At 41.1% G+C, this 12,892-nt stretch overlaps 2 protein-coding genes across 2 annotated transcripts; both read right to left on the bottom strand.

Annotated features, from left to right (window-relative positions):
* Positions 1-2,133: 2,133 nt before the first annotated feature.
* On the bottom strand, positions 2,134-3,048 carry LOC138783987 (olfactory receptor 1E16-like). The gene has a single exon (XM_069959386.1). It carries the CDS (start codon positions 3,046-3,048, stop codon positions 2,134-2,136), a length of 915 nt encoding a protein of 304 aa, XP_069815487.1.
* A 3,718-nt stretch (positions 3,049-6,766) lies between these two features.
* On the bottom strand, positions 6,767-7,684 carry LOC138783992 (olfactory receptor 1E16-like). The gene has a single exon (XM_069959400.1). The coding sequence runs from the start codon at positions 7,682-7,684 to the stop codon at positions 6,767-6,769; it is 918 nt and encodes a 305-aa protein (XP_069815501.1).
* Between the last annotated feature and the right edge of the window lie 5,208 nt (positions 7,685-12,892).

A 12,892-nucleotide genomic window follows, 5' to 3' on the forward strand; every position in this document is an offset into this window, starting at 1 on the left:
GTATGTTAGGTTTAGGGAATTGCACAGCGGCGCGGCCACAAGATGAGTGGAGTCCCCATGTGTCACCCATTGGTCTGCCTGAACACAGCCTTCCCACAATGTATCTGCCTTTAAGCGGGAGGAGGTGCTGTGCGTCAGCACTTAATGCCTTAAACTCACTGGTTGAGTGCTCTGCTCTTAGCCCAGCAAGTATTTACTGAACAGGGAGGCATATAGAAGAAGGAGCAGTGATAAGTATTTGACGGAACAAGGACTCCTGTCATTTTTGACAGGTGCCTCTGTTCTTGTACAGTAAGTAGTAATGCACTAAGCAAATTCTCATTCACTGCCTCCTCCTGCATGTAAACAGGCGCATAGTCATTTTTCAGTCATTAAACTAAATAATAATAATAAAAATAATAATAGGATCCCACAACATTGAAATGCTTAAAATCTAGATTTTGATAGATAGATAGATAGATAGATAGATAAATAGAAAGATAGATAGATAGATAGATAGATAGACAGACAGACAGACAGACAGACAGACAGATAGATAGATAGATAGATAGATAGATAGATAGACAGACAGACAGACAGACAGACAGACAGACAGATAGATAGATAGATAGATAGACAGATAGATACATAGATTCTATAACACTTGCTCTTGTATTGACTTAACAGTTAATATTTATAACATTTCAAATAGAACATTCATGATATTCTTTCTGCTCTACGACATCTGAGTTATAATTCCCATCATCCCAATGGTGTAATAGCTTCCTCTGAGTCTTATCACAGTTCATAATGATAATGAAATCTTGTTTAACATGTAAGATTAATTGAATGTTATTCTGTATGAAATTGCTGGAATATCTCTGCGGACACATTACCTTCTACCTGACATCGGCAAATGAAACACTATGACCTGAAGTAACCTTAATCCAGCATAATGTTTAATATTTATTGTATAATGAATGATGTACATACTGCATATAGGATATTGAAATGGTCATGGTTGTCAAGGTTAAAAAAAAAACATGGCTGTCATCTTTCAAAAAAACAGCAGCATGTCTGTCTACAGGTTGTTTGTGGTACTGTACTTGAGTCACATTCCCTTAGTATCAGTATAACCAATATAAAGATTGTTTATAAAAGTCCTCACTGGTGTAACAAATAAATTAAATACTTTAAAAAAATAAAAAAGTAACTCCTCATAGAAGTTCAAATTAGAATTCTTTCCCATTTTTCAAATAATAAAAAAATAACTTTGGAAGCCAAAGCCAGGAATAAGTTTGAAACGAGGAGAAATCTCAGTCTTTCCTTTATGACATGTTCCCTGTTCATAGTCTGTTCCTGGCTTTGGCTTCAAAAATCTGTCAGATAAATCTCCCTGTGTAAAAGCACTTTGAGGCTATGTTCACATTAAGTAAGAGACCGGCCATTCCGTGACTCTGGCCAGGTCACGGAATGGCCGATCTCTGGCTGGATCATCCCGGATGATCTTTTCGGCCGAAGTGTTCTAATGTGGGCGCATCACCGCGCGCCCGCAACAGAACACTCCACAGCACACATTATGTGAACTGACAGGGCTTTCTACGGCCGCAATTCACTGAATTGCGGCCGCAGAAAACTGACGTCAGTTATTTGCGGCCCCGTACGAGATCCCGGCCGGAGTGCATACGATGTGTATACGCTCCGGCCGGGATCCCACAGAAGACAAGGCCGATGGCAACAACGGCCGTACTTTTACGTAGTGTGTGCATAGCCTTAGGGTGTCTTTAAACGTATTGGATCCGCAGCGAGGTTTGCAGCGGAATCCGCTGCAAATTTTCATTCCACTGCAAATATGTGACCCAGCCCCTTTAACCTCCGGTCGCCCGCAGCCCCTGCCCGAAGCATACATTACCTGCCTAGTGCCGCAGCTGTGTGAAGCTCCCAGCTCCTCTTGCTCCTCATCAGCCAATCAGTGCTTCCATGCCCCTTTAACCCCACGCTGCTCGCAGCCCCAGGCCGCATCTGCTCCAGGCTCCTGCTTGCTTCGGAGCCTCCCGGCATCTCCCGGCGGTCAGCCAATCAGTGCGCTGCGGTAAGCCCCGAGCATGGTTACATTTGTATATACAGTAGGAAAATATACCCTTGATATTGAATTTATTTATGTGATATTAGAACAAACAATGCTTTTTTTACATCGTTGTTTCTTAGACTGTATATGAGGGGATTTAACATGGGGGTCACTGCCGTGTATAATACTGAGAATATCTGATCGACAATTTCTGAATTTTCTGAGACTGGGGTCATATAGGTACAAATCACCGTCCCATAGAAGATGGTGAGAATGGTGAGATGGGATGTACAGGTGGAGAAGGCTTTGCTTCTACTTTTCGTGGACTTTATTTGCAGTATGGTCCTGATGATCTGGATATATGACAACAACCCGATCAGAAACGGGACTGGTCCAAATAGTAAGGATTCAAGATGAAGAATGATCTGGAAGTGTCTTGTGGGACATGAAATTTTTACTAAAGCTTTAGTGTCCCAATAAAAGTGATGAATCTTTTTCGAATGGCAAAAGGACAATTGTGAGGCAAAATAAATGAAAAGTAATGAGTTCAGACATCCCGATACCCAATCCATACCCAATAACAGGACAATGTTCTTCTTGCTCATGATGAGATGATAGTGTAAGGGTTTACAGATGGCCGCATACCGATCATAGGCCATGACTGACAGCAAAATGATCTCTGTTCCGACAATGAAATTGTAGAAGAATAACTGAGTGATGCATTGTATAGACGTCACGGCATTGTCCCCGGTCAGTAGGATGTACAGGAGTTTGGGAAGGGTAATATTCATGTAACAAATATCCACAGAAGACAGGTTACTTAGGAAGATATACATGGGGGTATGGAGATGTCTGTCTATCATAATTACTATAAGAATAATGAGATTTCCCAGAACACCAATGATGTACATTGCCAAGAAGACAATAAACAACAATGGCTGCTGCACACCGTCACTGGAAAATGCTACTATTTCAAAACCTATAGTAATGGAGATGTTCATGATCCTGAATGCAGAGCAGTAAGAAGAAAAAAGAAAAAAAAATCCTGTATGTTTGCTTGCATTCGTGTTGCACATAGAGTTGTGGGGGTGTCATATGGGCCAAATAAGGCCTAGTTTTGATATTAAGGCATTTACTGGATGTCCCTATCCAGCTGGTAGCAGTCGGTGACTCTGTGGCTTGATGTTGTCTTCACTTCATGATTGAGTTGTTGCTTCCTTCTTTTCTCCTAACCTGCTTTCTTCCACTTTTCAGTAATACCACAGTTAATCTATAGTAGGTGGAAAGAAATTGCATGAATTGACTTGTTGTTTTTAGCAAGCCCTTGGGGGCTTGGTTTTTGGGACATTGGGGTCACTGGATTATTGGGCTGTGCCCCCCCCCCCAATTGGTGCTGGCTTTGCGGTGGTGGTGGTTGCTGACCAACACTGTACCATGGCTAGCGTAGGGACTCTAGCAGAGACCTGCACGTAGTACATGAGGCAGTGTGGTTTGATCAAATTATATACTAACTTCTGATAGTACTACTTTAGTATCAAACATGGGTGAGATGTGCAGTAATTTTTTTGTTCTCTAGGCTTGTGCAATATGTATACAGTATAACTGTGGTGGTTAACTTGACATATGTGGGGTCTAGTGATGAGCGAATAGTGAAATATTCAAATATTCGATATTCGTACGAATATCTCCCGAATATTCGATACCATTAAAGTCTATGGGAACAAGTATTTGATTATTGATTATTTGATTTGGCGAACTATTCGATAATATTCGATAGATCGAATACCTTACTATTTGATTGAATATCTATTCGATCAAACAGTATTTGCTCATAACTAGTGGGGTCCTCAATTATACATTTCAACTCTATTAAAGAGCACCTATATTTTATCACGGCTACACGGTGGTATTGACAGACACACGTCTTTTTACAGAAATGACATAGTTTATAGGGCTAAAAATCTTTGTCTCTCCAGGCATGGTGGGAATTGTAGTATAGCAACACCAAGAGTGCTAAAGGTTTCCCATACCTGTGCTACAGCAATAATCCAGAAAAAGGCAAAAAATATCATGAGATAGAAGCAACTTCATATTATTGAGAGACATTCCAGACTCCAAATCTGGCAATTAGAATAGATCCCTGGATCACCGGCTCTTCTTCAGATCCTAGTGACTATAACATGTAATTCTTATTACACTCCAGAAATGTATCCAGGCCCCTTTTGAATTCCCCATAACCACTTCCTATTGCCTCACTGCTCTTACAGTAAAGAATTCTCTGCTATTAGACTATTTCTTATACTACCTCTGACCAGTAATTTCCATGCAGCAAATGTCTAATCTATCTGGATCTTTATTAGTAGTTACCTTGTATTCAGTTATAAGAGAATATCTTTAGCTCAGGCTCCTGGGTTCTTCTTCAGTTTGTTGAATGTGTACATTTGTACAGCAATTATATATACTAAATGCTATCAGACACACAGGCTACTATTCATATATGATGTCATTTGTGGATTACTAAGGGGATTTATTATTCCCATCTCAGAGTCTAATTATTGTATGGAGGATATGTCTTATTAATTAATTCATCATATTTGTATTTTTTCAAATGGTTAAGGGTAAAGCAATGTCATTTATTAATTTATTTACTAGTTCATTAATACATAAAAACATTAAGTTCTGTATTCGTTTCAGACGTCCGTATTCAAAACTGATGCTGCAGTTCCTGACAGTGGGGTCTAGATTTTGAGGGCTTGGCAGACACACAGTACTAGGCCTATCCAGAAGCCCACAGAGGTCCTGGCTTCTTGCTATGGGGCCCCAAACTTATGCACAAATATTTTGTCTTCTGATTTATCCTTTCCTCTTTGCTCTCAGGTGAGGCTAGGTTAAGGTGTTCACTAGGAAAATGTTCTTAAAGGAAGTATGACCAGTGTCTTCTCTCTCTCACATTCAATTAAAGGGCAAGGGCTGGTGTTGAATCCCTGCAGCAGCCGGAAGTAAACGAGTGCCGATCTCATGGATCTCTGCAGCATATCTATGCTCCAGAGATCTCTATGAGAGATCAATGCACGTATACTAGAAGTCCCCTAGGGGGGATAACCCTAACCCAGGGGGGCTTCTAGTATAAGTGTAAAAGTTAAAAAAAAAAGTGTCATTATTAATAAAAATCCCCCTCCCCTAATAAAAGTCAGAATCACCCCCCTTTTCTCAGGTTATAAATAAAAGTAAATAAATAAATAAACATGTTTCCTATCGCCGCGTGCGTAATCGCCCGAACTATTAATTAATCACATTCCTGATCTCGCACGGTAAACTGCGTCAGCGCCCAAAAAATCCCAAAGTGCAAAATTGCGCATTTTTGGTCGCATAAAATCCAGAAAAATTGTAATAAAAAGCGATCAAAAAGACGTATATGGGCAATCAAGGTACCGATAGAAAGAAAACGTCATGGTGCAAAAAATGACACCTCACACAGCCCCATAGACCAAAGGATAAAAGCGCTATAAGCCTGGGAATGGAGCGATTTTAAGTGACATATATTTGTTGACAATGGTTTGAATTTTTTACAGGCCATCAGATACAATATAAGTGATACATGTTATATATCGTTGTAATCGTAACGACATGAGAAACATATATAACAAGTCAGTTTTACCCCAGGGCGAATGGCGTAAAAACACATTTCCCCCAAATAAACAAAATGCGTTTTTTTTTTTCAATTTCACCAAACTTTGAATTTTTTTCTGGTTTCGCAGTGTACTTTATGCAAAAATTCATCCTGTCATTGCAAAGTACAATTAGTGACGCAAAAAATAAGGGCTCATGTGGGTCTCTAGGTGGAAAAATGCAAGTGCTATGGCCTTTTAAGCACAAGGAGGAAAAAACGAAAACGCAAAAATCTAAATTGGCTCTGTCTTTAAGGGGTTAAAGGGGTTATGCAGTGTTGGCAAAACATGGCCACTTTTTGCAGAGACAACGTGGCAGGCGAAAATCATGGCAAAAATCTTCACCAGATCTGGAGATTTCTGTGCCTGCCATTCCAGTTCCAATGTTCCAGTCTGTGTGTACCAGCTGTATCAAGAGCAAGAGAATCTTCAACTAGGGGCCTGGCCGATGGGCAGAGTCTTTGCTGTTCTTGATCCGGAGTTGCTGTGCTGCTGCCTACTAAACAGAAAGATGCTGTGCCAAACCACTAAAAGGTGCAACTACCACTGAAAGACCCAGATTGTCTATGCTGTGAGTGTTATCTATGCCTCAAGCCAAGTTCTGCAATCTGCAGAGGTACTTCAAGTCTAGTCAGAGGTTGCAGAAGTTGCATTTCTTGCAGATTGGATCCCCCTGCCCTGCCATGTCCTATTTCTTCCTAATGCCAATGATGGCTTCTACTAGCTTTCACATTGGTACCATGCATGCGTTCCACTGATGTCATGAATACTGGTTTTCTCTCTTAAAAAGTGCAACCCAACTGTAAAGACCCTCGCCAGTAGAGTCTAATACCTACTGGACAGTTCCCCTCTACTAGGGTTCCTATTCCAACTTCTTAAGCCTTCCTAACCAAATCTGAAACATTTTCCAGTAAACATCTCCTATCTGTGAAGTGTCTCCTAAACTTTCAATGTGTCTATTGCCCTCGGGGACACATAAATCATGGAACTGCTCCTGCAAAAGGTTATTTAAAGACCTTCCACAAAGGACCATAAACCCTAAATTTTTATTTTATTTGTGTGATATTAGAAGAAACAGTGCATTTTTTACATCTTTGTTTCTAAGACTGTATATGAGGGGATTTAACATGGGGGTCACTGCCGTGTATAATACTGAGAATATCTGGTCAAACATTTCAGAATTTTTTGAGACTGGGGTCATATAGGTACAAATCACCGTCCCATAGAAGATGGTGAGAACAGTAAGATGGGATGTACAGGTGGAGAAAGCTTTGCTTCTACTTTTCGTTGACTTTATTTGCAGTATGGTCCTGATGATCTGGATATATGACAACAAACCGATCAGAAATGGGACAGGTCCAAATAATAAGGCTTCAAGGTAAAATATTATTTGGAAGTGTCTTGTGGGACAAGAAATTTTTACTAAAGCTTTGGTGTCACAATAGAAGTGATGAATCTTGGTGGAATGGCAAAAGGACAGTTGTGAGATGAAGCAAATCAAAAGTAATGAGTTCAGACATCCCGATACCCAATCCATACCCAATAACAGGACAATGTTCTTCTTGCTCATGATGAGATGATAGTGTAAGGGTTTACAGATGGCCGCATACCGATCATAGGCCATGACTGACAGCAAAATGATCTCCGTCACTACAATGAAGTTGTAGAAGAATAACTGAGTGAAGCATTGTATAGAAGATAAGGCATTGTCCCCGGTCAGTAGGATGTACATGAGTTTGGGAAGGGTAATATTTATGTAACAGATATCCAAAAAAGACAGGTTACTCAGGAAGATATACATGGGGGTATGCAGATGTCTGTCCATCACAATTACTGTAAGAATAATGAGATTTCCCAGAACACTAATGACGTACATTGCAAAGAAGAGAAGAAATAAACATGGCTGCCTCACACCATTACTAGCAAAGGCTAACATTTCAAAGCCCTTAGTAATGGAGATGTTCATCATCCTGAATGTGGGAAAAATATTTTTTATATTGCAAAGAGTTGCTTTACTGTTGATTGTATTGAGGGGCTTATATAGAGATGTGAGGGTACCATATAAGAAAGGTCAAATGAGTAGCCCTCTCGTGTTGGTTAGAGGTATCATATCCCTAACCATTTGGTACAGAAGGACTTGACATTTGTTTTCTCCTATTAACTTGTCCTTGATGTTGTAGGGTCTGTATAAAGAGAATTTATTCAAAGATTTTATTTACTTCTACAACTACTATTAAAAAAAATAGGTGCTTTATTCCAAAAAGAGTGCCACCTCTGTGCTAAGCTTGGCTTTATTTACTTTAGTTTAACCGAGCTGTTAAATATACAAACTGAGTAAAAAAGTGGAGCTGTTTGTGGGCAAAAGCTGCTATGTTTCTCTAATCTTGGAGAGCCCCTTTAAAAGCGTTGTATACTAAAGATATTCCCTTTTAGTGTGTCCTTTTACGGCATACAGACGAAAGGGGCGTCCCCCTTCCTGAGCCAAAATGAAAAACTATAGAATGAGATGCTATTTTGACACTTTAGCCGTCCCTGTGTTGTAAGGATAACCATGTATCTGTCGATTGTGTAATGCTACATTTTCCTTTCAACCCAAAGCAGCTACATTGACTGTCTCTATGGTACATTTATTAAACACTATACAGGGGTGGCCAGTGGTGCCCCCTTAAAGTGAATCAATCACCTGATCAATTGGGCTGATATGGTTCCCTGGAGCACTGTATAAAGCTCCTGAGCAGCCCGCAGCGCTCGGAGAGGATGAGTGACAGGCAGAGAGGGCCGTTACTGGCCTCTCTCCCTGTCAATCATCCCGCCAAGCGTGCTGACAGGCAGAGAGCAGTGACTAGACACGGGCAGGAAGCCACCCAGATGACTACCTTCCGCCTCTGACTGCTGCGCTTTCAGGTAATAAAACTACTTTTTCTGCAGTATAAAGTTTCTGTTGCAGCCACAGCCGGTTAATGCTGTGAGCTACTCAGGAGCTGTATACAGTGCTCCAGGGAACCATATCAGCCCAATTGGGCTTATTAATTCCCTTTAAGCGAAACACTCATCTTGCCTCATGGTAGATCCAGCCCTGTTTGTACTATGCAAATTGTATAATGAACCATTAGTGGAGACTCCAAAAATATGCAGTCCCACAATCATGATGACAATCATGATGATAGTGTTATATAGAACACATAGGGGGAGATTTATTATTAATTTAGGACACTTTCTTGGACATACAAAGTAGGCATGATTTATCATGTGGACTATCTAAAATAGTTGCACATGGGGTACAGACTGACTCCACACTAGACGTGGTGTATTTCAACACCTAATGTGGAGCCAGTATGCTCTGTAGGTCTGGTGCAGTGCGCCTGGTCTATGGAGTGTAAGAGGTTAGGTAGTGATGCAGTAGCATCACTACTAACCCTCTGAGGCTGTACAGTAAGGAGGGGTGCATAGGGCTTCCCTCCTTACAGTACAGGAGCAGGGAATCCCCTCATAAAGCTACGGGGGTCTCCCACCCAGAAGAAGAAAGCAGTCTGCTTCTGAGTGGGATATTTGAAATCCCTACCAGAATTACAGTCTGGTTCCCAGGATTTAAGCCCCCGGAAAAAAAGACAGTTCTGGCACTGCACCTGCACCCCTTCCTTGCTGGGGCAGATGCAGGAAGCTTTCCATGGGGGGGGGGGGTGATGGTAGGGGCTGGGGGTTACCTGTTGCTGCTTACTTGGCAGTTGCCAGAAGTCCCGGTATGAACCATAATCCCCACCCACATGAGGATAAGCCACGCCCCTGTACTGCAGCGGGTGATACAGGGGCAGGCTTACTGTCGCAGAGCGGGGCTTACCGGGACATTTCGGGACTGCTGGCAACTGCAGAGAAAGCAGCAACAGGTAACCCCCAGCCCCTACCATCAGTCGCCCCCCCCCCCCATGGAGAGCTCACTGCATATGCCCCAGTAAGGAAGGGGGCAATTAACTCCCTTCCTTGCTGGTGCAGGTGCAGTGCTAGAACAGTCTTACTCCCAGGGGGTTAAGTCTAGGAGTGTTGTGTTTTCTTTCATTACTTTACAGGCTTAGTAGTGGAAGCCATCTGATAGACGGCATCCATTACTAAGTCGGGACTTAGTGTTAGCCGGTAGAAAATGGCTAACACTATCCTTCCCCATTACTACCCCAGTACACACACCGCACCGGGGGTACTGGGAGGAGCCGTGTACCAGTAGTCCTGGGGCATCAAAAAATGGGGCTCCTGGACTGAACAGTAACAGGCTGGTATTATTAGGCTGGGGAGGGCCAAAATTAATGGCCCTTCCCACCTTGGTGCTTCTAGGCTGCTGCTGTTTGGTTTTTAACCCAGCTGGTTATGAAAATGTGGGGATCCTATGTTTTTTTTTTTTTTATATTTACTTTCTGTCTCAGTACAGTAGAAATTGGTATACATTTCAGTTACATAAATGCAATATATAACAGTCATGGTGGTCAACTTGACACATTGGCCAGATTTATCAAGGTGTTAAACCCACACTGTCTATTTTTACCCACAGCAACCAATAACACTCAACTTTTATATCTCAACAAGCTCCAGTAACATAAAACCTGAGCTGTGATTGGCTGCTGTGGAAAAACAGACAGTAAGAGAGTTTGTCAGCTTGATAAATCTTTGCCATTTTGTGGGTTTTATAAATGGTCCTTGACTCCATGAAGGGGCTACATCCTGCCAGGAATGGGTCAAGAGGTAAATACTACTCATTAGGGCTGGGCGATTAATCAAGTTAATTTGATTAATTCGCCCAGAACTTTAGAATCGATTATAATTTTTGTGAAAATAATAAATTTCATTTTCACAAAGTCCCCCCCAGTCACCCCCATTGTGGGCGGTGTGCGACGTCGACGAGAGGTGATGTGCTCTGTCGGGCGGTCCAGAAAGGTGTGGGGCGGCCAGAGAAAAGTGTTGTTTATTTAGCAAAAAAGAAAAAAAATTGAGATTTAAATCCAGAATCGGACAAAAGTTTTTTAAAAATAGAGATTTTATTTTTTGACCATATCGCCCAGCCTTACTACTCATACTATTGATAATGTGAGTACACCCTCAATCCTTTAGAGCACCTCTGCCCAGCACCTGAGCTTACCCCATTACATGTAGGTGGGTCATGAGGTATACAAACACACAAAAGACTTTCTACATAATTGATGAGTGAACTGAGCTTCCCAAACCGAGATTCGTTCCAACTTTGCAAAAAGTTTGGTTTGGTACTGACTGACCACTAAAATGGGACAGCAAAGCGGCCTGTGATTGGCTCAGCAGGATTTTGGCAGTTACGGGGGAGAGACACCAAATGAGGAGGACATGGGAAGAGCATGGACAGACAGGTAAGTATAGATGAGCTAATTTTTTGAACCGCCTGCAATTGTTCTGCTGTTTTGGTGCAGTTGGTTTAAGGTTCAGACGAATTTGCACATAAGAATAGTAGCACCACTTCAACAGGTGCTCCAATAATCCAACAAGATACAAGGAACCATTGTTTGCAGGTGAATCAGAATTTCTTTATTCCAAGACCCATAACACATCAGCATACTTCTCACAAAAATGTCTACGTGTTTCTGGTACTAGCCGCATCCCTTGATCAGACAAATTTGAAAGAACATTATGTTAAAGTTCAACGAACCTGCCGAACAGAACTTTTAAAAAGGTCGCTCACCTCCAATAATTTTATTTGTGGATGAAATTTTTTCATATATTTTACCATGGCTAAACCTTGTTCGGTCCAAAACACACAACCGGAGCTAGATCTTCCATAGTTTTCCCTGTGTCAGTTCTACCTCTCTGAAAATCATTTGGAAAGTGGACATCAAATAGAAAGTAGGCTACTATGTGTGAACTCTTCTTACCTTCTACAATTTTTTTTCAGAGATGAAAAACTATACAAAAACTGGTGCTGTTTTAGAAAGAAAGCTGCTATGTTTCTCTAACCATGGATAACCCCTTTAAATGTCTTGTCTAATAAGGATATTCCTTTTCAATGTGTCCTTTTATGCATACAGACCCAAGGGGATTCCCCTTTATGAGCCAAAATGAAAAGCTAATTTATAGGAAGGGATGCTATTGTGACTCACTTCAGCTGTCCTTGTATTATATGGATATGGAAAGCAGCTACATTGACTGTCTCTATGGTACATTTATAGAACACTATAAAAGGGTGGCCAGTAACACCCCATAAGGGCAATGTAATCTGTTCCCTGAGGTGAGATGCTCATCTCGCCTCATGGTAGATGTGACACTGTTTGCACTATTTAAATTGTATAATAAACCATTAGTGGAGACTCAAAAAATATGCAGCCCCACAGTAGTGATGACAGTAGAGTGTCATACTGTATAACACTACATGTGAACCCCCTCTTGTATTCATATGTTCAAATTGTGAATTACCATCTTATGTACACCTTAACAATACACTAGAAATTGGTATATATAAGTTATATAAATGCAATACATACATGTGGCGGATGTGCGATATGAGAAAGAGTGCATGGAGAAGAGTAGCATGGTATTTCAGAGCAGTAAATATCTAATCAATTCAGTACATTGGGACCGATATACTAACATGCTCCCAGTAGCAAGTTGTCGTTTTTTTGTCAGTTTAGTGTTCCGACACATTTACTAAAGGTGTGCGGCACAATTCTTCCAAAAATCCAACAAATACATCATTTTTGGCCAAAATTCCGCCCAGTGGTAATGTCATGGGTGTATCCTTAAAAACCTGCCACAACCCACAGAGTTATTAAGCAAACTGTCATTTTTTGACAGGTTTTCTATTCTAAAAACCAGCCGCTTCTAGTATGGCGAGATGGTCGGGTTTTAATTCTGTCCATTGAAAAACCTTCCAGATTTACTAAGGATGTGCTCCTCATTAATGAATTTGACGCAAAAAAACCCCAAAAAAACAGATACAACCAACAGCATAACAGCTTACAATTGTTAGTAAATAAGGCCCATTATGTGCAGTCATATGTTATAGCAATGCTATAGCTCAGGTGTCTAATAACTTTCTTTCAGTATATTAGGTGTATGCATGTGTAGAGCAATAATTTGTACTGAACAATTCTACACACAGGGTAATATTTATACATGGAGTCATCTGTGGGTTACTAAAGGGATTTATAAAGTTATTCCCGTCAGGAGTCCA

Source organism: Dendropsophus ebraccatus, chromosome 1 (genome assembly GCF_027789765.1).
Source record: "Dendropsophus ebraccatus isolate aDenEbr1 chromosome 1, aDenEbr1.pat, whole genome shotgun sequence".
Classification (NCBI taxonomy): domain Eukaryota; kingdom Metazoa; phylum Chordata; class Amphibia; order Anura; family Hylidae; genus Dendropsophus; species Dendropsophus ebraccatus.

What these genes read in the sequence shown, in the direction of transcription:
- LOC138783992 (XM_069959400.1), bottom strand. Translation starts at nt 7,684, where the DNA reads ATGATGAACATCTCCATTACTAAGGGCTTTGAAATGTTAGCCTTTGCT.
- LOC138783987 (XM_069959386.1), bottom strand. Translation starts at nt 3,048, where the DNA reads ATGAACATCTCCATTACTATAGGTTTTGAAATAGTAGCATTTTCCAGT.